Source organism: Garra rufa, chromosome 19, assembly GCF_049309525.1.
Source record: "Garra rufa chromosome 19, GarRuf1.0, whole genome shotgun sequence".
In the NCBI taxonomy this organism is placed as follows: domain Eukaryota; kingdom Metazoa; phylum Chordata; class Actinopteri; order Cypriniformes; family Cyprinidae; genus Garra; species Garra rufa.
Window position 1 is genome coordinate 8,159,786 of NC_133379.1, and position 24,695 is coordinate 8,184,480.

The 24,695-nt window shown below is 32.1% G+C and overlaps 1 protein-coding gene across 3 annotated transcripts in view; it reads left to right on the forward strand.

Annotated features, from left to right (window-relative positions):
* The window catches only part of ebf1b (EBF transcription factor 1b), a 141,249-nt gene that overhangs the window by 104,038 nt on the left and 12,516 nt on the right, over positions 1-24,695 (forward strand). For all 3 annotated transcript variants that reach the window (XM_073824128.1, XM_073824130.1, XM_073824129.1), the window contains exons 11-12: positions 11,389-11,477; positions 23,543-23,608. In XM_073824128.1, coding sequence (XP_073680229.1) covers positions 11,389-11,477; positions 23,543-23,608 — 155 coding nt within the window. The remainder of the gene's footprint in view (positions 1-11,388; positions 11,478-23,542; positions 23,609-24,695) is intronic.

Below are 24,695 nucleotides of genomic sequence, written 5' to 3' on the forward strand. Positions count from 1 at the left end.
TAGTGAAGTTCATGCCTTTGAGCATAAATCTTCAAACTTATAGCTGTGCTACAGGTAACCTTCTGCTTTTTCAACTAATCATGTACCTTACTCTTGAAAATGAACTCAAGTTGGCACCTTTCGGGGCATCACCGACGTTAAGCAACTGGCACACAAAGATGGCAGCTGGCATGGGTATTAGAAGTACCCAGCAGACAGCTGGCGATGCTAATCAGCCTCTTTTAGCTGAGGCCGCTAGCAAAGGCTATTTGCATAGAACACTAGCAAACCCTCAGAACTAATTGAATCAATACAGGCAAAGCCACGGACGCCTCCCGCCAGGCTCTGGCCGGGCATTAATCAATGGCTACCTGGAAACTACAACTGAAGTCGGAATCCATAAATGGCTAAATCAGTCAACCACAACAGGAATGTAAGTTGAACATAAAGTCTTGCAGACGATGACACAAGAAAGTCTGTCTTTTTTTATTTTTTGTAGAGCAATAAAGTTACAAAACAGAACACAGCTAAATTAAGTACAGCAGAGTTAAAGGGACAGTTCACCCAAAAATGAAAATTCTGTCATTAATTACTCACCCATATGTTGTTCCAACTCGTAATGATATTTGTTCATCTTAAGAACACAATTTGAGATATTTTTGATGAAATCCAAGAGCTTTCTGACCCTGCATAGACTGCAACGCAACTGACACATTCAAGGCCCAAAAAGAAAGTAAAGACATCAATAAAATAGTCCATGTGACATCAGTGGTTCAACCTTAATTTTAGGAAGCTACAAGAATGCTTTTTGTGTGCAAAGAAAACTAAAATTACGTCTATACAGGGTCAGAAAGCTCTTGGATTTCATTTAAAAAAAGTCTTAATTTGTGTTCCAAAGATGAACACAGGACTTACAGGTTTGGAACAGAATGAGGCAGTTCTGACTTGAAATGTCTGTTGAGTGGCTCTATAACTTTGTTGTGTGACGTTTTAAAATAACGTACCATCTGCAGTACACCTAAACCTACCCGATAGTATGAACAAAAGCGAATGTGATAGAAGAACGCAATTGCAAGCATGCTGCTTTAGCTTGTTTTTCAATCTCTCATCTTTCAGCTCTTTCATTGTGAGTCATGTTTTTCACGGGATTCGTACCCATCTTAAGTCCAGTTTCAGGCCAGCTTAGCCACCGAGCAAGCTTGTTACATCTGGAAAGCGAAACATACAGTTGTTATCATAACTGTGTACAAAAACGATTACAAGTGCTTGCTGTTTTACTGCCTCTAGTGTTCATTTCTGTTGGAAACTGCAGTGATATGTACTTATTGGTACATATTTTGGGTCTTGTCCCACAGATACGTTTTCGTCATGAAACCAGGTAGTCTAACACTTTTACGTCAGACTAAAAACCGAGACCGCTAAAAAGATGGGTCTCTGTCCACTGGGTCCACTTCCTAACAAACTCTGGTGCAGTTTAATTGAAATATAAACGGAATATGGACTGAATACTTCTGAACAAACCAAAAGCAGGAAGTAATAACAAGATTCGAGGCTATGGAACATGGTTTCATGAATGGAACAAGCGCTGTATCCGAAATAAAATGAGCAGAGGGCAAACGTGGAGCAACGAAGAGGTAAAGTGCCTTTTATGAGCTCTTTGTGAGAATGCAGGTGGTAAAAATCAAATCATATACACGCAGCAATGAGCACACTTAGTCCAGCATACGGCATTAGGTTCGCTGTCAAAAACGCCAGTGTGAATGCTAAGCGGACCAGGACCAAATGTATAATTTTCCTTTTTGAACCAAAAATGAACCAAACTGCAAGTGTGAACACACCCTTAAATTCCCTCAATACATTTACATTTTTAATTATTATTTATTATTATTCACTTACACAAAATAGTATATAATTTTAATATCAGCTTATCAGTATCAGCCAGAATTGTAAATCTCTGACTGGCCTAAACAGTGAAAACCAACTTGGTGACCAGCTAAAACCAGCAAACCACTTTAGTCTGGTTTGAGCTAGGTTTTTTTTTTTTCAGCAGGGTTATCTGTTTCTCTGTCTGTCTGTCTCTTTCTCTCTCATTCTGTGTTTCAGTTGTACTGGACACCATATACAGATCCCTGGGGACAAACTAATACATCTCATATAATTGACAGTGTAGGTTCTGTGTCACTTCTAAAACTGAATGTCAGCGGCGTGTGTTTGTTAGGAGGAAGTGCAAAGTGCCAATCGATAAACCATTGGAGCAACAGAGACAAATCCTGCCTATGGAACTGCTGTAACATCACAAGAATGGCAAGAAAACTGATCTGAGACTTTTTTCGCTCTGTTTGCAAATTCACTCACGTTATTTAATTTTATGATTTTGAGATTGATATTTCCAATATTTGTTTTATTCCTTATGTAACATTGTTACATTATGTAACAGTGATGCCAAATCACTACTTTTCTTTAAAGTTGTCATAAAAACATATTCACAACCTATTTTATTTGCATGATGTAACATATTTCCAATGTGGGGAAAAAATCTAATCAGGAATTGATCGAAAATTAAATTTTTAATTGAATTTCTGTATTTTTTCAAACTGAATATTCCACTTCCATTCCAAAAAAATTGCACAGAATTGAAGTTTCATTCGTGACTCTATGCACAAGTTCATCTTGTAAGAGTCATTTTAACCAAATATCACCTCTTAATAGCAAAGCGCCTGCATTTCTGCTTGCAAGACAGCCAGTAATTGGTGACGTTAAAAATTCTGCGGGATCTACTGCTGCCAACTTAATGCTTTATTGTCGGAAGGGACGAGCACCTCCAATTAGATTACAGGCAATTCCAGGTCACTGCAAGATCGGACTGCAGCCAGATACTGTATCTCCGCAGCGGTCACAACGGCTAGAATTGCGTCTAGTAGTGCTGTAGATGGTGGATGAATCACACACACCAACACACACACACTGCTAACAAGACCCCAAAGGACGAGTTTCGAGGCTTTATTATATAACACAGCCTCAGTGAAAACAAGAGCACAATGGAAATACGCTATTAGTCAGCACACCGAGCAGAAAAAACACGAGAATGGTTTTGTGTTTCTCAAAGTAATGAGAAAAACTGCTCTAGTTTAAAATACAACATGTAAAGAATGTAAAGAAACATTTCCTGCATTGTGTAAAGAAAGCAGAGTACGGCAGCTCCTCCTCCAACATCTCTTTCACCGCCAGTTGTTTTGTATCATAAAGATGCAACATTAGAAAGAAAAAAGTGTGGTAGAATAAGAGAGGGGGAAAGACAAGAATAAGATTGTTCTCTATTGATCTTAAAGTGGTGTGGCTTGGAAAAAATAACTCATCTATAATAAGGGGGGAAGAATGAAGCAATAATTCAGAGGTATTGAACGCTCCACTGCCGTGGGTATTGATCCCCCAGAGCTCTTGCCTTCAGCTCGTACCTGAAGGGGGGGGGGATACATGCGCCCTCTGGGAAGAAGAAGGAGGGAAGGAGATGAAGGGGGGAGGGAGGGAGGAAGGTGGTGACATTCCCTTGCTCATTACTGCAGTACTACAGCAGGAAAAGGATAGGAGTTTTAGTTAAAGACAATCCATACAGTCAAAGTGCTGTCACGGAGAGTCACGAACCTGCTTGTTCCAAGAATAGAATCGGTATTGTTATTGATTTGAGTGGATAACTTTAAATTTGATTCTGTTTTGTCTGATTCAATTCGTATGAATTTGATTTGACTCAAACGTTCTTTTAGTGAAAGACAACCCATGTGTCATAGTTGCTAGAGTGCTAAATTCAATCAATTCAATCAAATCAATTCTTCACTCTTAAAAATAAAGGTTCCAAAAGGACAGTTCATAAAATAACCATTTTGAAATACATTTTAATAACCTAAAACCTTTTTGACTATAAAGAACCTTTTCTGCATTTAAAAGGTTCTATAGATGTTCAAGGTTTTGTTCAACCATTGAATAAAAAACCTTTTTTTTATGTATACCATTTATTTTGTTCAGTCTGATTCAGTACATTTGGATTTGAAATTTTTAGTGATCTATATGAGCAATATCACATGAGACGTGCCTACAGCCGAATCACAGCTGTGCCAATATACAGCCATATCTCACGCCCAAGAGTGTGATATTGCGTTTATACAACAGTTTGACAGCACGAACAGTACAAATACATAAGAAACAACAGCGGAGTGTCTTTAAAACCCTCTTTTGTGCAAACTACTTCCTTTCGTTATGGATTCAAATCTCAGTTTGACAGTTTAACAGCTGAGCCCAAGCCTCTGTTGCTAATTTGAAAATGTCACTTTAGAATTAGTAATTAAGGAACGTTGATGAGATTTTGCCCTCAGCCAAAACTATTTGCTCTGGAACAAATAATAGATTTATAAGACCAAAGACTGCCCGGTAGATTTATCCAAAATGAATTATATCTCATATTTAACCACTATAGAGATATTAAAGCAAACGGCAAATTCCAGAAGATCTGGCCCAGGTGAAGCTACTCTTGGTGGGTTTAATTCATTGACTTTGATTCATTCATTTAAATTTAGTTGGTTTTGAAATGTTTTTAGTGAAAGACGATCCATATTATCATAGTGCCAACACACCATCAGACCTACTGGTTGTAGAAAAGAATCATTTATTTTGTAGATTTTATTCTGTCAGTTTGATTGACTTATTTTGATTCAATATGTTTGATTTGATTCAAACACTCTAAAATGAATGTTTAAGTGAAAAAACAATCTACATCATACAGTTTAAGTGCTGGTTGGTTCTTAAATAGAATTAATTTTGTTATATATTTGATTAATTTACTTTGATTCAAGTATGTTGCTTTCATTTAGCTAGATTCAATCTGTTTGATTTGATTAAAAGATGTGACCCTGGACCACAAAAACCAGTCATAAGGGAAAATAAATAAATAAGCTTTCCATTAATGTATGGTTTGTTAGGCTATGACAATATCTGGTTGAGATACAACTATTTGAAAATCGGAATCTGAGGGTGCAAAAAAAATCTAAAATTTGAGAAAATTGCCTTTAAATTTGTCCAAATGAAGTTCTTAGCAATGCATATTGCCTATAATTTTTTTTATGTAGGAAATTTGCAAAATATTTTCATGGAAAACTATCTTTACTTAATATCCTAATGATTTTTGACAAAAATTGATCATTTTGACCCATACAATGTATTGTTGGCTATTGCTACAAATATATTTGTGTGACTTACGACTGGTTTTGTGGCTCAGGGTCACAAATCACATTTAAGGTCTATTGAATCTATACTCAAATGCTGGGTCAAAAACAACCCAGCGCTTGATAAAATATGGATAAACCTAGCTACAGGGTTGTTATGACCCAGTGGTTGGGTTAAAAGTTTTATTTAACTCAACTATTGTTTAAAAAAGACTATATATCTTGCTTAAAATGAACCCAAAATGTTGGAAATGAACATTTATCAGTATGTTCAATACATGAATATCAATCATTTTTCAATAAGTTGAATAAATAATAATTAAATAATAAACGTTTTTGAAACGGCTTATTAATAAATGTTTACTTTTTGATTATTGCTGATGCCTCTAGTAATTATGTGTCTGAATTTTTAATTTACAACCTATTCTGGGTTCATTTTACAATCATTTTTAAAGAATAGTTAAGTTAAATAAAACTACCCAGAAAACCCCACTGGGTCAAAACAACTCAGTTGCTGGATTTGTCCATATTTAAGCCAGCGCTGAGTTGTATTTAACCCAGCATTTTGTGCATGAATCTAATGAATCTATTGAATTTTGTGTGTGCAATAGGCAATTACGTACCCGCCTACTACCCATCATGCTGCTTTACTATGCTCCAATTAAATGAGGACTTACCTCATGCGTCCCTGTCTCCTCTTTCTCCACTATCCCTCTACTCGCAACAGTCTCTTCTCCAGGTCATTATAGTGAAATATGATGAGGCCTGGATCTGCCCTCATGAAATTTCAATAAGAATTGATCTCAGTGATTGCAAGAGATTCTTCACAGAAAGCGAGGGATAGAAATAAGTGATACGCAGAGGGTGGGGGGTATATTTGCTCATTAATTTATTGTCAATGATATCAGTATGACAGTATCAGCCAATCGTTTTGTGCTGACAGCTCACAGACGGTGCGGCAGTGGCACTATTCATTGATCCTAGTTTTTCTTTGTGGACTCTAGTAGACGATGTTTGCACAGGCTCTGTTTGGTTAACTAAATCTCTGTCGCTAAAGCGATTTCCAAATTACAAATCTATTAAGTTCAGACAATTTAGACCTGTGATAAGCCTATGGATTTCAGCGTCCTTGAGCTAGTATCGTATCAGTATATGATGTATAACATGGCAGATGCATTGGATTGTTTGCGTTCCGCGGTTCAAACCGATATTCTTTTAACAACTCCATTCTGAAAGATTTTGGGCTGCTAAATTAGCTACTTCTCTCACTTAGGTTATTTTTGGCTATTTAACCGCTAAAGCTACCAAGGGAGAACTATAAACCAACATCCCTGTGCAAATTGATGCCATGTGGTATTAATACGAGGAAAACAATAAAACAGTTTGAAGAAGTGTAGTTAGGCCAAGCTATAAATACTTACCGTGTGGTTAGCGCTTGTAGTGAATACTGCACTCAGCTACAGTGAAAAGTTAGGCCAACAACAATCCCACTTCCCCATTTTGGGAAGAGAACTTTTCGTACTGTACAGATATTTAAATAGTCGATGGCCTTCTGAGAACTTCATTCTCTCGAGATTGTCCCTTGTTAGACCCTTGAAGGGTTATTTCCTCTATAGAAATTGACTTTGTGTGTTTCAATGGCCTTGATAGCTCTGTGTTCTTTTAAGTGAGGGTTAGAGGATGTGGTGACCAAATCAGAAAGTATATCAAATTGGAAACTCATATTCTCTTGAGGGACACAATGACCCCAGCTTGTGTTGAAAGTGGACAAAAGGTTCTTTCATGAGAAACAGCTTCTTCAAAAACATAGTTTAGTCTAGTAGGGTTGTTTTTCTAAAGGGGTTTGGAACATGACCCTAGAAATACTGTGGTTTAAAAACTCATGATTGCTATTTTATGTATGTGTTTATGTATGTACAGACAAACCAAAATTTATTCAGACATCTTCAGCATTTCTCACATTGTCACAGTTTATTCGCTGTAGTTTAGAAAATGGTCATACGTATATGACAAGAACTCAAGAGTTAAACTGTGTCAGAACGAATTAATCTTGATAATGTCAGATAACTTTGATAGAAAGATATGTAACAAAACAAGGTCAAAGTGTCAAATCAAATTTTTGGACCCAATTTTTGTTTGTTTTTTTATCAGTTTTACACGTAGTCCACTATATGAAGAATTTTTGGGTATAATATGTCACATTTTACTTTATTTTTACTATCCTCGCTAAAATAAATTAACTATAGTGTCCTGCACCATTGTTTTGACTGTATGTATATATTTAGTGACACCATTTACATTTATTACATGCAGCACTTCATACATATTTTATTTTATTTTATTTTATTTTATTTTATTTTATTTTATTTTATTTTATTTTATTTTATTTTATTTTATTTCGCACACAGTGGTCCCACAAGTTTAAAAGTCATACTTAAAAATTAATTATATTTATTTATTAATGCATAATTTGATGAATAATTTTTCTAATATAATATTAACATTTTCTAATATAATATAATATACATTATAAAATGGCTAAAATTGTTGTACTAATAACTTATTAGTACTATTAATAAATAAAAAACGTCTTTTATTCTTTCGATTTTTATTTTTATTTTTATTTTTAATTTTTTTTAGCAGTTTGAAAGGGGCACCTAAAATGCATATTTATTTCTTAATCCATAATTTTATAAGTTGTGTTAAAAAATATATAATATACATTATGAAATCATATAATTTGCTTTTATTAATTAGCTTATTAATAACTTATAATTAATAACAATAATTATATTATTATTATTATTACATGCATCACTTGATGCATATTAGCATATTTAATAATGTATTTATTCAATAGAATATTTAACAAATAATATAATTTAATATAAATGATGAAATCATGTAATTTGCTTGTATTAATTAACTTATTAATAACTTATAATTAATAGCAAGTGTTGTTGTTAGTATTTTTATTATATGCATCACCTGATAATTATTATAATATAATATAATATAATATTGTAAATAAATACCATTTTAGTAAATATTGCTATTAATTTAATAATTACATTTGTATCATTTGATTAATAAATATTATAATATTATATTAGAAAACTTGTTCTTCAAATGATGCATTAATAAATAAAGATCATGCATTTTTAACTGTGAAAAAATAAAATAAAATAAAATTAGATTAAATGATAAGTATGTATGAAGTGATGCATGTAGTAAATAAAAATGATGTCACTAAATACATACATACAATTGTGTTATATTATTTTAATTCACTTTAGCTGGTTGTTAATGTACATTAAATCACAAATACAATGCTTGACATTTCTTGACAACTCTTTTGGTGTAGTAGCCATCGAAAAGCATTTAAATACACAACAAACCACACTTAAAAATGTATGGCTCTCTTTGGATTAGAAGCAAAAATAAGTTTAAAGGCTTCATTGAGACTGATAACAAAATAAGTGATGGCCAATTAATTAAGACAATTCCGAGTGAAAAACAAATCCTAATGCTTTATCTTTCCCCACACGTCTTGAGAACCCTTTGTCCTCGCACTTCTCTCTCTCTCTCTCTCTCTCTTTCTTCCTCTCTCTCCGTCGACCTCTGGGTCTCTCAGTAAGTGAATGTTTTCCCCAGGCTGAGTGAGAGGATTGGATACAATGTAGAAATCAGTGGCAATAAGAGAGGAGTGAAGTACTCCTGACACAAACAAGCATGTGAATGCGTTCTTGAGCGCACTGACTCATCCATCTCCATATCGCTTTATTAACAGACGCCTCACGCACACGCCAGCTTTCTTTCTCCTTCATCCAGACAGGTTTTTTTTCGATTAATTAGATATTATCAACCAACCTTTCTGATGAACTGTATAATGAAAGGTCGTTTATTGCAGTAATAACTGTGAACAGCAGCACTTCTTCCGTCATTAACCTATGTGTTCTTAATTGGCACGCACTAACTTCAATATAACTTAGAAAGTATTTACAGTATCTTAGCCATCTGCTCCAACCGACAGGAAAGTACCTACGTTTCATGCCCCAGCAGCCCTTAACACTCCCTCATGCTCAAACTGTCCAAACCACTGTCTCTTTCTCTCTTCCTCTTTTCTCTTTTTCTTCTCACACGTCCATCCTTCAACAGCCTTGGGACCAGACACTCATACAACATGTTATTTATGAACGTTTTGCAATACATGCTCATATTTTGGGCTTAATCGGATGCCATTTTTAGTTCCCATGAACATTGAACCACATGCTAACCAAAACAAAGAGGATGGCGAACAACGTGGCACCTGTAAAACACAGGCTGTTATGAATATAAGCTGAATATAGGAACATGCCTCTAATGTTTCATGTAATATTCCACACTATGTTAAATGCTTTGCATAATGAAAAAGATGTTTTTGCTATTTTTTATTTATTTAACAAAGACTTTAAGATATAATATAATATAATATAATATATGTGGTAAAATATTTTTTATTAATATAATACTTATTAAATTAGAATTTTCTTTATTTTTTATAATTAATATATTTTAATAAATGTATTTTTTGTTAAATGTAATGTCTTCATATTATTACAAAATGTGTTTATGTGTTTATAATATAATATAGGAGTAAAATATTTTAATTCATATTATATAATATTATATTGGACAAAAATAGTTTAATTAATATAATTATTTTATAATTATAATTTTACATTTTTTATAATTAATATATTTTAATTAATTATTTATTTAATTAATAAATATTTAACTATTAAAATGTGTTTATAATATAATATATGTAGTAAAATTTTAATTTTAATTGTATTTTTTAAATAAATAAATACATTTTATATTTTAGAATTAAAATATTTTATTTTTTTATTATTAAATGTCATGTCTTCATATTATTGCAAAATGTGTTTATAATATAATATATGACTAAATTATTTTAGTAATATAATATAATATAAAGTAATGTAATATAATACAGGACTGAAATAGTTTAATTAATATACTTATTTTATAGTTATTAATTTCTTTCTTCTCTAATTGTTATAATTAATATATTTTAATTAATTTATTTTTTATTAAATGCATTATTACAAAATATAATAATGTAATATAATATAATATAGTATAATGATAGTAAAATTTTATTTAATTTTATGTATGTACAGTGTTTTTAACACATCTAAGTGAAATGGCCATCTTTTATAACTATTTGAAATGTGACGATTTTTATTGTTTGACACTTTTACCATTTCGAGCATTACATATTATAAATAAAAGTTTTTAGTTTGTTTTTCAGGGTCCCCTTTTATTTAATTTTATTTAATTTTATTTTATTATTTATACATGTAGTTTTTTCTTTTTTATAATTATTTTTTTTATTAAATGTCATATCTTCATATTATTAAAAATTGTGTTTATTATAATATAATATAAAATATTGTAATTTATATAATTATTTTATAACTATTATTATGTTAAATTTTTTATAACTAATATAATTCGTTTTTTGTATTAAATGTCATGTTTTTATGTATGTATTACATAGTGTAATATAATATAATATAAATCTTTAGAAACTGTAGTTTGTCTGAACTGGTTAGAACAGTCTTCAATGCTAATGCCATCAGGAGTTTTTATTTGGTCCCTTACTTTTAAACCAGCTCTCAAAAGTGTGGCACTTTACAAACAAAGTGCCATCACGAACAGATCTTCGACATCCATTTTCTGTCCATTACAGGAGCAAATGGTGTTAACATCTCTCCTGTCCTCCATCTCATCCCTCGCTCACACTGAATGACAGGCTTTCGTGTTTTTGACAGCATAAAGACTTTATGCAAAGTAATTGCTGCATGAAATGTAAAACATAAACGTCCTACGATTACACACTATACACGCTTGCAGCACTTAACACGGCCGGAAGAATTCCCAACAATCTTAAATGACTTCCATTAGAACCGCAGTACATATTAATATTGCACTTTCTGAGTTATTACTCTAGGTTGAAGTGAGTTTTTTGTGTATATTTTGTGTATAATTTACAAGAACTAAATGTATGTGTTCAATTGTGCTCCAAGCTTTTTATTCTTCACAGCATATCAAAAGGAAAAAAAACCTAACCATTCTTTTAAAATTGCATAAAAAGTGATGAATATGTCTCTTTTGTTTGTATTTACAGCTCTGAATGAGCCCACCATAGACTACGGTTTTCAGCGGTTACAGAAGGTGATACCTCGACATCCAGGAGACCCTGAACGCCTGCCAAAGGTACGGAACTAAATTTCCACTATTTCTAACAAGTTAATAGGGTCAAAAAGAGTCAAATGCAGTAATATATATATATATACAGTCAAGCCCAAAATTATTCATTCCCCTGGCAAATTATGACTTAAAGTTACTTTTATTCAACCAGCAAGTTTATTTTTTTATTAGAAATGACACAGACGTCTCTCAGTAGATAATAAGACGATGTACAAGAAGCATCATTGTGGAAAAAATTATGACTCATCTTTTATTTACATTTGAACAAAAAGCGGCATGTCCAAAAAATTCATACCCTTCTCAATAATTAATAGAAAAGCCTTTATTAGCTATTACAGCAATCAAACACTTCCTATAATTGCTGACCAGCTTTTTGCATGTCTCCACTGGTATTTTTGCCCATTCATCTTTGGCGATGAGCTCCAACTCTTTCAGGTTGGAGGGTCTCCTTGCCATCACCCTGATCTTTAGCTCCCTTCACAGATTCTCAATTGGATTTAAGTCAGGACTCTGGCTGGGCCACTGCAAAACGTTAATGTTTTTGTATGTTCTTTCTTCACCACTGTTTTGGGTCATTGTTGTGCTGAAATATCCACTGGTGCCCAAGGCCAAGTTTCTCTGCAGACTGCCTGATGTTGTTGTTGAGAATTTTGATGTATTGCTCCTTTTTCATGGTGCCGTTTACTGTGATTAGGTTCCCAAAACACCCCCAAAACATTAGGTTCCCACCACCATATTTGACAGTGGGGATGGTGTTCTTAGGGTTCTCCCTTTTTACGCCAAATGAAGGCTACATCATTGTGGCCAAACAATTAAATTTTTGTTTCCTCTGACCATAAAACAGAAGACCAGAAGTCTTCTACTTTGTCCAAATTTGCATTTGCAAAGGCCAAGTGGGCTTTTGTGTGCCTTATCTGGAGAAGTGGTGTCCTCCCTGGTCTGTGTCCGTGGAACCCAGTGGTGAGCAGTGTCCGTTGGACTGTCTGCCTTGAGATGTTGCCACCAGCAGAGCCCAGATTCATCAGGATGGCCTTGGTGGTGATCCTTGGATTCTTTTTTACCTCTCTCACTATCCTCCTGGCCAGCACAGGTGTCACTTTTGGCTTCCGACCACGTCCTCTGAGATTTTTCACAGTGCGGAACGTCTTGTATTTTTTAATAATACTTTGCACTGTAGCCACTGGAACTTCAAAACATTTAGATATGGTCTTATTGCCCTTGTCTGACTTGTGAGCAGCCACAATGCGCAGCTGCAGGTCCATAGTGAGCTCCTTTGTCTTAGCCATGACTGTCCACAAACCAACAGCAGAGAGCTTCTGTTTTTCACCTGTTGAGTTGATTAAAACAGCTGTTCCCAATGGATCAGGGTAATTAGCATGCTTTAGAACAGCTTGGACTATGTGGAATGGTATAGAACTTTAGATTTTCTCATAGACTGTGACAGTTTGCAAAGGGTATGAATAATTTTGGACATGCCACTTTTTGTTCAAATGTAAATAAAAGCTGAGAAATATTTTTTTCCACAATGATGCCTCTTGTACATTGTCTTATTATCTTTTGGGAGAAGCCTGTGTCATTTCCAGTCAAAAAAAACTTGCTGCTTGAATAAAAGTAACTTTAAGTCAGAATTTGCCAGGGGTATGAATAATTTCAATAATATATATACATACAGGCTTAATTGCATGACTCCATTGAACTAACAGGTTTATGGAGAAGCCATGTTGGGTGGGCTGAATCATGAATCATTATACAGCTGTATGCGTTTGATCTGACATTCCTCTATCACTATTAAGTGCTTCCAGATCGTCTTTCCTTGATTTAGATTTTAGAAAGCGTACTACAGCATTAGCTATAACATCAAAGTAATGAGTCTCACTTATGAAGGACTGAGATGCCGGGCCGGCCTCTTCTTATGTCATCATTGTCTTGGTGATGAAACTCATATGGTAATAATTCTGCTTGGATGAACATTAGATCTGTTGCAAAAGGACAGAAAGAGTTGCATCATGATAAAACACACACACACACACACACACACACACACACACACACACACACACACACACACACACACACACACACATTTCTGTCTGTTGCTGTTGTTTTGCCTCTGCATGTATACAGAGGCATGTTTGCATGTGTTGTGTTTGTAAATGGATCCACAGGTACTCTGTATGGTGTTTGATCTGTTTTTCAGTTGGGCCAGTTTGGTTGTAATGAAAGCATGTTGTTTAGTTGTGTAAATAAGCTAAATAAGCAAATGTCACAGAGGGAGGTTATTCTGTTGCATTTGCTGTGCTGGAAGTCATTTGAAATAGTTGGGAATTCTCTAGAAATATGAAACATTGAAACATGAAAGCATTCTTTGTTCAATTATTGTGATTCACAGTTCAAATCCCAGTTATAGCAGGACTAGGTCAGGTGTCAGAAAACACTGGCTTAGATTTCGCCAAGTACAGCGTGTTCCTGGATCAACTTTCTTGTTGGTTCTGGAAGAACATTCCTATCGACAAAATTTAATTATTTTTTTTAGGGTTCAGGGTTAGACCTCAGTTTAGGCCTGAGGTTTGAGACTAAAGCAACATTCTGTCATTTTGATTTTAATTATTGATATATAATGTAATATAATTTATAACTTTTTGTAAATATTGCTATTAATTTATTAATTACATTTGCATAATTTAATGTATGAATTATTATATTGTATTAGATTAGATTAAATTAGATATTTAGAGTTTTTTTTCACGCATGTGAAATGGCCATTTATAACTATTTGAAATGTGACATTATTAATTATTATTATTTATTTATTTAATTTTTATATTAAGCAAAACATTTCTGAATAATATCTCTAATATTTCTATATTTCTAAGTTTTTTTCAGTGTCCCCTTGGATTTTATTATTTTATTTAATTTTATTTTATTTATAAATGTACAGTTTTTTCACACATCTATGTGAAATTGCCATATTTTATAACTATTTAAAATGTAACAATTTTTATTTTATATATATATATATATATATATATATATATATATATATATATATATATATATATATATTAGTGGTGGGCCGTTATCTGCGTTAACGTGCTGCGTTAACGTGAGACTCTTATCGGGCGATAAAAAAAATATCGCCTTTAATCTATTCTCAAAGTTGGGTTGGGAGCTGGGTCTAAACTACGTAAGCTATGATGACTTTCACCTTGATATTTTAGCGCGGATGACGTATACCTAGTCGAATTGCACTGTAGGGGGCGAGAACGAGTCTTCAACTTCTGTGAAATTACCACATCAAATGAGACATGCAAACATGGATGCAGCTATGAAGCCGCTTCAGGGCAGGTGCGTGCGTTGCTAGACCCTTTTTACTGGGGCACGTGCCCCAGTGAAAATCTGCTGTGCCCCAGTAAAATCTCAAGTTTGAGTTATAATTTACTTTGATAATCCCGAAATAAAGACATTAAACTATATGCAACAACTGAATTGACGCTTCTAAAAGCAACGCAGTTTAATCGAAGACTATGCATGCAGAAATCCATGCCCGTGCGCGTCTGTGTATTTAACGGCAACGCGCATGTCGTGCAGCCTTTTGCGCAGAAGTACTTGGTTACACAAATTTGTATAGGTAATTATGTTGTAAATGCAATTGTCAAGCAGTTTGTGATGCATTTTGGAAACAGGAGATGAGCACCTGATCTAATGCGCCACCTGGCCCGTTCTCGAAGACTTACTTTTAGTCATTATTTGGGTAGCACACATATTCTGAATGCCTTCAGCAGAATTCAAATTAGCCATTTTAATCTAGATTAATCTAGATTAATTCCAAGATTTAATCTAGATTAATCTAGATTAAAAAAATTAATCTATGCCCACCCCTAATATATATATATTATATTTTATATACAAATATTTTCTGAACAATATATCAAATATTTTTTTACTTCCTTATGCTTTGACACTTTTACCCTTTCAGAATTACTCAAATAATTTTAGACAGTATGAATGAAGGTTTTTTCCTTTTTTCAAGTGTCCCATTTTATTTTATTTTATTATTTTATTTTATTTTATTTTTTAATGTTCTTACTTTTTTCACACATCTATGTTAAATGGGCATATATATATATATATATATATATATGTGTGTGTGTGTGTGTGTGTGTATGTATGTATAATAAGCAAATATTTTTCAGAAAAATATATTAAAGATTTTTATTACCTTTTGCCCTTTCAACATAAGTAAAATAATTTTAATTTTAATTTTAAAATAATTTTAGACATTATGAATTTTTTTCAGTTAGTTTTTAAAGTGTCCCCTTGATTCTTATATTATATTATATTATATTATATTATATTATATTATATTATATTATATTATATTTATTATATTATATTATATTATATTATATTATATTATATTATATTATTAAATTATATATTTATTTTATTATATATATGTGAAATGGCTGTCTTTTATAACTACTTGATTTTTTTTTCATATTAAGCAAAAATTCTCTTATAATATATCTAATATATATTTTTTCCTTACGCTTCGACACTTTTACCATTTTGCCATTAGTAAAATAATTTTATACATTACGAATGAATGTTTTTCAGTTTGTTTTTTAGTCTCCGCTTGATGATTTTTTTGTTTTATTTTATTTATTTATTTATCAGAAATTTTAACATTTTTGACACATCGACGTGAAATGGCAATCTTTTATAGCTATTTGAAATGTGTCAATTTTTGTTTCGTATTAAGCAAATATTTTCTCAACAATATAAAAATGTTTGCTTTGACACTTTTACCCTTTCAGCATTATATTATATTATCTATAATATTAGATATTTGAAAGATATATCAAAAAAGATATAGTCAAAATCTCTAAAACTTCAAAACTTCCCTTGCTACATTCATCTTCTGTTTGGAGCGTTGAGTACATTTTGCTTGTTTAGATTATTCTGTTCATTTCACAAGTGTGTATGTTTGCTCATGTGCTGCAAGCTTATTGTATATACATGTGAGTGTGTTTATGTGTGTGTGTGTGGGTGAGTTTAAGAGCGCGGCACCCAGAGGTGATCCATCATGGTGAAGTCAGCTGTCCAGCGGTGCCTCCCGGCAGGTCAGCGATCGAAGTCTCCGCTGGCCGGACTTTATTATTGCTCCACCACCAGTAATTGAGTCACAGCAGAGGATGTGTGTGTGTGTGTGTGTGTGTGTGTGTGTGTGTGTGTGTGTGTGTGTGTGTGTGTGTGTGTGTGTGTGTGTGTGTGTGTTTGAAAGGAGGAAGAGAAATTATTCCAGCACACTGGCACCTCTGACATTCAGAACAGTGTTGAGCTCAATGAAGAGGTCGGACATATGGAGGAACAGAGAATCATACATAATCTCTCGCTCGCTCTCCATCTCTCTGGTCTTGGCCGCTGTCCCATTGGCAGAGGCGGCGCCACACACACACAAACACACACACATGCTCTCTGTTCCTCTCCGCCCCATCGATTTTCTCGTCCTTATTGAGGTAATAACAGTTTGTTGACGGGGCTCTCTTTTCAACTGCTCACCTCAATCATACCAGCCAAACACAGGGACGCCCAAAGAGAGAGACTGGCACACACAAACACACACAGATCTGAATGAGGACATTCCATTGACTTCTACTGTTTTTATAGAAAGCTGATTATAGACTATAGACTAATTACAAAAGAAAAACTTTTTAGAAGTAAAGATATGTGTTTACAATATAGTGAACCTCCTGTAAGCAGATTTAAGAGTTAAAATCTACGTAGGATGTTCATGCGGGAATGATAACATGACTGATTTTGATCAGTTTTTGCAATTTCAAGCACTGGATTAAGCAACATTAATTCATAATTAGGTGTTTCTCCTACTTCATCTAAACCTTTCAGGTTAGTTTTCTATAGAGACTGATTTGTTCTGAGTTGAAAGCCAGACGCAGACAGACATGAGAAGCTCAGAAGGACAGACGGTGTAGTAGCCCGTATGAAAGGATTAGAGAGGACAACAGAAGTGTGGATGCTCTGCTGGACATTTACATTGACAATGAGATCTGACATGGACCTACATAGCCTGTCCATTTTGGAGCTTTTATTGATCAGCTTTTAGTATTTTGTTTTTTTTTTTCAAAGAAGTTGTTCCAATGCTGCATGAGCTTCCACTGACACAAAAAAGATGTTCAGACAGTTCAGTTTAAACATGAAAGCTACAAAACAGACAAAAAAAGCATGATAAAAATAGACTTCTTCACTTTATTCAAAGTGTTCTGGTGCCATACAATTTTTTTTTTTTTTTTTTTTTTTTTTACAAATAATGACACGCAAGACAACATAAGGCAGTTTCAACTCAGTCAATTTCCAAATGTAACCATGTAAAGACTGATTTAAAAGTGACATAAAATAATAGTCTGAATCAGCATATTAGAATGATTTCTGAAGGATCATGTGAAAAATGTAGCTTTGATCACAGAAATAAAATACATTTTAAAATATATTCAAATAGAAAACAGTTATTTCAAATTGTAAAAATATTTCAATTATAGTGTTTTATTTTTATTTTATTGTTTTGTATTATTTCATTTTATTTCATTTAATTTTTTTATTTATTTCAATTCATTTCATTTTATTTATTCATTTATTTTTATTTATTCATTTAATTTTGTTTTAATTTCATTATTCATTTTATTTATACATTATTTTATGTTTTTATTTTAGTTTTATTTTATTTCATTTTATTTATTTTTTTATTATTATTTTTGTTTTATTTTATTTTATTGTTTTGTTTCATTTCATGTGTTTTCTTATTTTTATGTTTATTTTATTTTATAAATGTTTTTTTTGAGTATCACATGCTTTTATAATTCATATTGTGTGATATAGTAGCTTATACTGGAAGAGGAAAAACATCTCAACTTTATTCAAAGGCCCAAACTGAGAAAAAATATGCAATTTGGTGTACATATTTATGTGACCAATAAATCCATTTTGTAATGTAAATCAGTAAGATCTTTATAACTACTTATTCATAAAATGTAAATAAATATCAGTTGTCACTGTTTTATTAAGATGTTATTTGATATCAAACATACATAGATGATATAAAACATATAGTTCAGTGCAATACAATGATGACTGATAGATGTCTGTATGTTTGATACTAACATTTTAACATAATTTATTAATTTATTAATTTGTCTGTTTGTTTGTGTTTTGTTTTATTTATTATTATAAATATTTTTTGTGTAAAAAAAAAACGATGTATAGATACTCAAGTAAAGCTAAATTGCTTTAGTCCAGCAAAGAGGTTTTTTTTAATACTAAAAGTAGTAGATTGTATACAATAGGATTTAAGTTTTTGATCATTTAGAGGCCTTAAAAACTTGCATATCAAATATAATACAGTAGGATTTATAGGATTAAAAATAACAGGTTTCAGGAATTATTACCAGGAAAGCAAAGTGCTGATATCATTGTACATGAAGTTGTTGTCACCATTTTATGATGTCATCATGTGACGATGTCATGCTGCATCAGAGCTGATCTAATCAACCCTGTGAACAAATGCAGTTTAAAACAGAATCAAAATGATGATCCAAACATGATACACCACTTCCTGTAATGTCAAGACAGTCAGTAACACTTTAGGGAACACATATTCACAATAAATTCCCTCAATAAATACCTAATCTGCTGCTTATTGATAATAAAAAAGGTAGTTGTTGGTAGTAGTGAGGGTTAAGGGATGTAGAACATAGTCTTGCAGAATAAGGCAATAATATGTGCTTTATAAGTACAGATAATGTACTCACCCCGTTGTCATCCAAGATGTTTATGTCTTTCCTTCTTCAGTCGTAAGGAAGTTGTTTTTTGAGGAAAACATTTCAGGATTTCTCTCCATATAACGGACTTCTATGGTGCCCCCGAGTTTGAACTTCCAAAATGCAGTTTAAATGCAGGTTCAAAGGGCTCTAAATGATCTGAGGAAGAAGGGTCTTATCTAGCAAAACGATCGGGTTATTTTCTAAAAATATTTACAATTTATATACTTTTTAATCTCAAACGCTCATCTTGTCTAGCTCGAGCATTGTCTAGCATTTGAGGTAAAAAAGTATATAAATTGTAATTGTTTTTAGAAAATAACCCATTATTTTGCTAGATAAGACCCTTTTTTCCTCAGCTGGGATCGTTTAGATTCCTTTGAAGCTGCATTTTGGAAGTTCAAACTCGGGGGCACCATAGAAGTCCATTATATGGAGAGAAATCCTGAAACATTTTCGTCAAAAAACAATTTCTTTACGACTGAAGAAAGAAAGACATGAACATCTTGGATGACAAGGGGGTGAGAACATTATCTGTAAATATTTGTTCTGAAAGTGAACTACTCCTTAATTAGTGAATAAGTGGGTATTATGATTTCTCAACCAAACTGATCACTGTTTGACTGTTATGGATGAGTTTAGTACCTGGTCCAAAGGCATAGAAAACCACATTAGATTTGTGATGTATAGCGCTCAGTGTTTCTACCATACAGTATTCATCATCGACCTCTGCTCCTCATCTTTTCCGCTGAATTTGATTGATGTTTTGGCTGAACTCGCACGTTCTGGGAATTCACTGCCTCCAGGCCGGCCCGCGTTCGTTCGGGGCCCTTTCGCTCGCCAGTATCCCTTTCGCGCTCCCCCACGCTGGGCTGCAGAGGGACTCTCCTCCGCCTCCTCACTCTCGCTGCAGGATCTATCGCTCTAACAGCTCCCCGTGACGATAATGAGAGGTTAACGCAGTGCCAGCACGGCCATAATTGAGTGAATTTAGCACCTTGGACAGCGCACTAAAACTCCTCATTGCTTGCCTGACCCCCCGTCAAGTTTTGTTTGTGCGTTCGTGTCCGTGTGTGTGTCTGTGTGTGCGCGGTGCGACACACCCCAGGGCTGATTGGGAGGCAATATGTTCCAACACAGCGCTCACACACACATGCTAAGGGGTAAGATCCTGGTGAAGGTTGCATTCAGAAGGGGGGAGCAATTTTCTGCCTGTCACTCGGTTAGCTGGAGCAGTGCCCTTCTGCATTAACTTCTACCAAAGACCTCCCACACGCTAACATATAGGATGGAGAAATGTAAGGAAAATGTTTGAGGACCATGTGAACGGTTCTGCAGTTCAAATATCTAACAAATGTACTCTCACAAAAAGAAAAAAAAAATATGAATTTTAAATACATGTAAAATTAAAGGGCCTTATTATTTTGTATACATGAGCAGAATAAATTTCTTCGTAAATTGTTTTAAAAACCATTCATTTATGGAACATTTTACATTTATATACGTTATATTTACATATTATATTATATTATAAATTCTGAATTAAACAATCAGTGTAAGATTGGTTTTATGTACAATTCAGATTTATGACAGGGTAAGTTTTTATATTTAATTATTTATTTATATTCATAATTAGTTTTGTGGAATTACAGACAATATACATTTATATGAATACAACAACTTAGGTAAGAATTGTTTTAATTTCTTTGTAATTTGTTTGTAAAACCATTAATTTATGAAGCATTTATATACATCATATTCACATGTAAATAAATTAAACAATGCACATAAGATTGATTATATGTACAATTTAGATTTATGGTGTATTAGGAAAGGGTTTATGATTGTTTATTTATTATATTTAATTTAATTTTTTTTTATATTTATAATTATTTATGCAATTTTTCTCCCTAAAATATTTACATTAATAGGAATAAAAGAGTTTATGATTCATTTAATTTATTATTTTTTTATATTTATTATTATGCCAAATTGCAAACAATATGCATTGTTTTAATTTCTTTGTTAATTGTTTTTAAAACCATTATTCACACAAAATTTTACATTATATTTACATATTGTATATAAATTAAACAAACATAAGACTGATGTTACATACAGTTTAGATTTATGACAGATTAAATGTTTTTATATTTAATTTTATTATTTATTTGCATTTTTAATTATTTATGCAATTTTCTCCATGAAATATTTACATTAACAGAAATAAACCAGTTTATGATTATATGCAAATGCAAAATTCACTAACTTAGGTAAGAATTGTTCTGATTTCTTTCTAAATTGTTTTAATGATGGTTGTATTATTTAATTTAATTATTTATTTATATTTATAATTATTTATGCCCTTTCCCTTTTTATGATTAAATGCAAAATTGCAAAATATAGATTTAAATATAGATTTATTTTAATTGTTTGTTTGTAAAAGCATTAATAATTGTATGTAAAAGCATTAATTTCTGCAACATTTAAAATAAATATACATGCAACATGTAATATAAATATGCATGCAACATGTTTGTAAATTAAACAATCAATGTAAGATTGATTCTATGCATAATTTAGATTTATGACATATTAAGAAAGTTTTTATTTATTTTAATTTAATAATTTATATTCATAATTATTTTTATGTAATTATTTATTTATTGCATAAAATATAACGTATATTCATTTATAACTTATATATCTACATACAATTTAGATTTTTGACAGATTAAGAAAGGTTTTATGATTTATTTTAAGATAAAAAAATCTATTCATTTAACATTTGTTTTATTTTATTATTTATTTATATTTATAATTATTTATGCATTTTTCCCCTAAAGATTTACATTCACAGAAATAGAACAGTTTATGATTAAATACAAAATTACAAACAATATACATTTATATGAATTCAACGACTTGTGACCAATTTAAATTGTTACATATTAATGTGAAAAATTATTATTATTTTAATGCAACAATTTATATGCAAATAGTTCTACATTGCATTTATGTCAATGCATTAATTTACATAAGAATGGTTTTATAAATGATTTACAGTTATAACAATGCAACAACTCACATTAGAATGGTTTTACAGGGAATTTACATTTTTATCAAAGCACCGATCAATGTAAGAATGGTTTTATGCACTTTTTGCATTCACTACATTTATAACATGCGATAATTTACGTAAGAATGGTTTCAAAACTGTTTAAATTCAATGCAACAATTAACACAAAAATGGTTTTAGAAACGTTTATTTCATATCAGCGGAACAACTGAAGAATGGTTTTATGAAAAATGTATTATTAGAGTTTTTGTTTTGCTTCTGTTTCATGAATGAGGCCCAGTGTGTGAACATATTTAAATAGCATTTGAGATTTAAAATCTCCACATGTGAAACATTGCTAATGTCTTTCAAAATCACAAAACGTGCAATTTTGCAAAAAGAAATTCATGTGTTTTATTGCCTTTGATTTATGAGAGAAGTCGAATGACAAACCCGCACGATGTGATCCGCATTGCATCATTAATTCATTGTTTGTGAAAATGTGTTCAAAAAGCAGGATTTCGTGTCTCAACTTTTACTGGCCAAGACAAGCGTGCCATTTGGTGCACTTCTCCCTCGCTTGCACATCCCATGCTAGTTTGATAATGTGGAGATATTGCACAAGCCACATAATCACATTATTAAAGCAGCACAAAAGTCTCTAATGTTTTCCAGCCATTGCACTTAAACAATCATGACACCCGTTGTCCTTCTTCCGCGTCATGTGGCTGCGCAGAAAAGCGTATGTTAAAGTAATTACTTCTCATTAGCGGGAACGCATCGATTCCATCTCTGATGTACCGTCATCGCAAGAGCTCTTACGAGAGCCGGCTCTCTGCTGAGTTATTGCCCAGTACTGTGAAACCGAGTGACCTTCGCTGCAAACATAGATTGCATTGTCCTTCCTCAACGCAAAGCAGATGTTTGCTGAAATACTGCACTTTTTCATCCTGACAGACACAGAACAATTGAGCAAACATCAGCTCCATGTGTTCCACTTGGCTGTGATCACTGATGTTATTAAACGGAAATTCAACCCTTTTTCATCTGCGAAAGAGAACAACATCACATTGTATGGTTACAAGTGACAAGTATTATGGATTGTAAATGTGTAAAGGATGAAACTGGTTCTTAATCTTCTTCATCATTAATATTTCCTTTGTGTTTTATTTTGCACGCAGGAAGTGATTTTGAAGAGAGCAGCAGATCTAGTGGAAGCACTTTATGGAATGCCTCATAACAACCAGGTGAGGAAGAAACTCATTGATTATCATTGATAAATTCCCTACACTATTAAAACATATAAAAACAAAAAAACATTAAAAAAAGGAATTCTTAGACTCTTACTAGTTTATTTAATTTGTCTATGAATAATGTACAGCAGTGTACAAACATTACAGAAGAATTATGGTTGCTTTCAAAATTATTTTTTAAGTGTCCCCTTGGATTCTTTTCTTTTCTTTTCTTTGCATTAACTTTTTAGCTAAATTTAGTGCCATTTAATAGTGTTCTGTGAAGGAAAGGATAATGATGAAAATATCAATTTAAATATTTTTGAATAATATAGGCAATTACTTTGGTTTTCTAACTTTTGAAGAAAAAAATATTAGTGACATAATAGGTAGTCATGAGGGACATAACACCACAATGGATGTAATTTGTGTTACATATTTAAATCAATTTAACACAATAAATATCAAAAATGTTCATTTTTATTTAGGTTGTAAGGTTTTTTAACTTTTTTTGTTGCATTTTCATATTTTATTATTGAAACTCTGACACAAGAAAAAATAAAACAATAACATATGAAAAAGCATTTGAAATGAGAAAAAAATAGTCTTTATAAAAAGTTTTTAATTTGATCTTTATAGAATGGAAAGTAAAAAAATAAATACGTGTTTAACGTTTTTGTTGCATTTTCATATTTTGTTATTGAAACTCTGAGACAAGAAAAATAAAAACAATAACACTTACACATAAAAACATTTAAAAAGTAGAAAAAACAGTCATGATAAAAGTTTTTAATTTGATCTTTATATAATATAGTTTTAAAAAATAAGAGTTTTTATCTTTTTTGTTGCATTTTCATATTTTATTATTGAAACTAAACAAAAGAAAAGTTAAAACAATAACATGTACATATTTTTAAAAAGCATTTGAAAAGTAGAAAGAAATAAAGTCATGATAAAAAAGTTTTTAATTTGACCTTTATATAATGCAAAGTTTAAAAAAAAAACTAAAACACAAAGAAAAATTAAATCAATAACATGTACATATAAAAAAAACATTTAAAAATTTGAAAAACAAATAGTCATGATAAAAAGTTTTTAATTT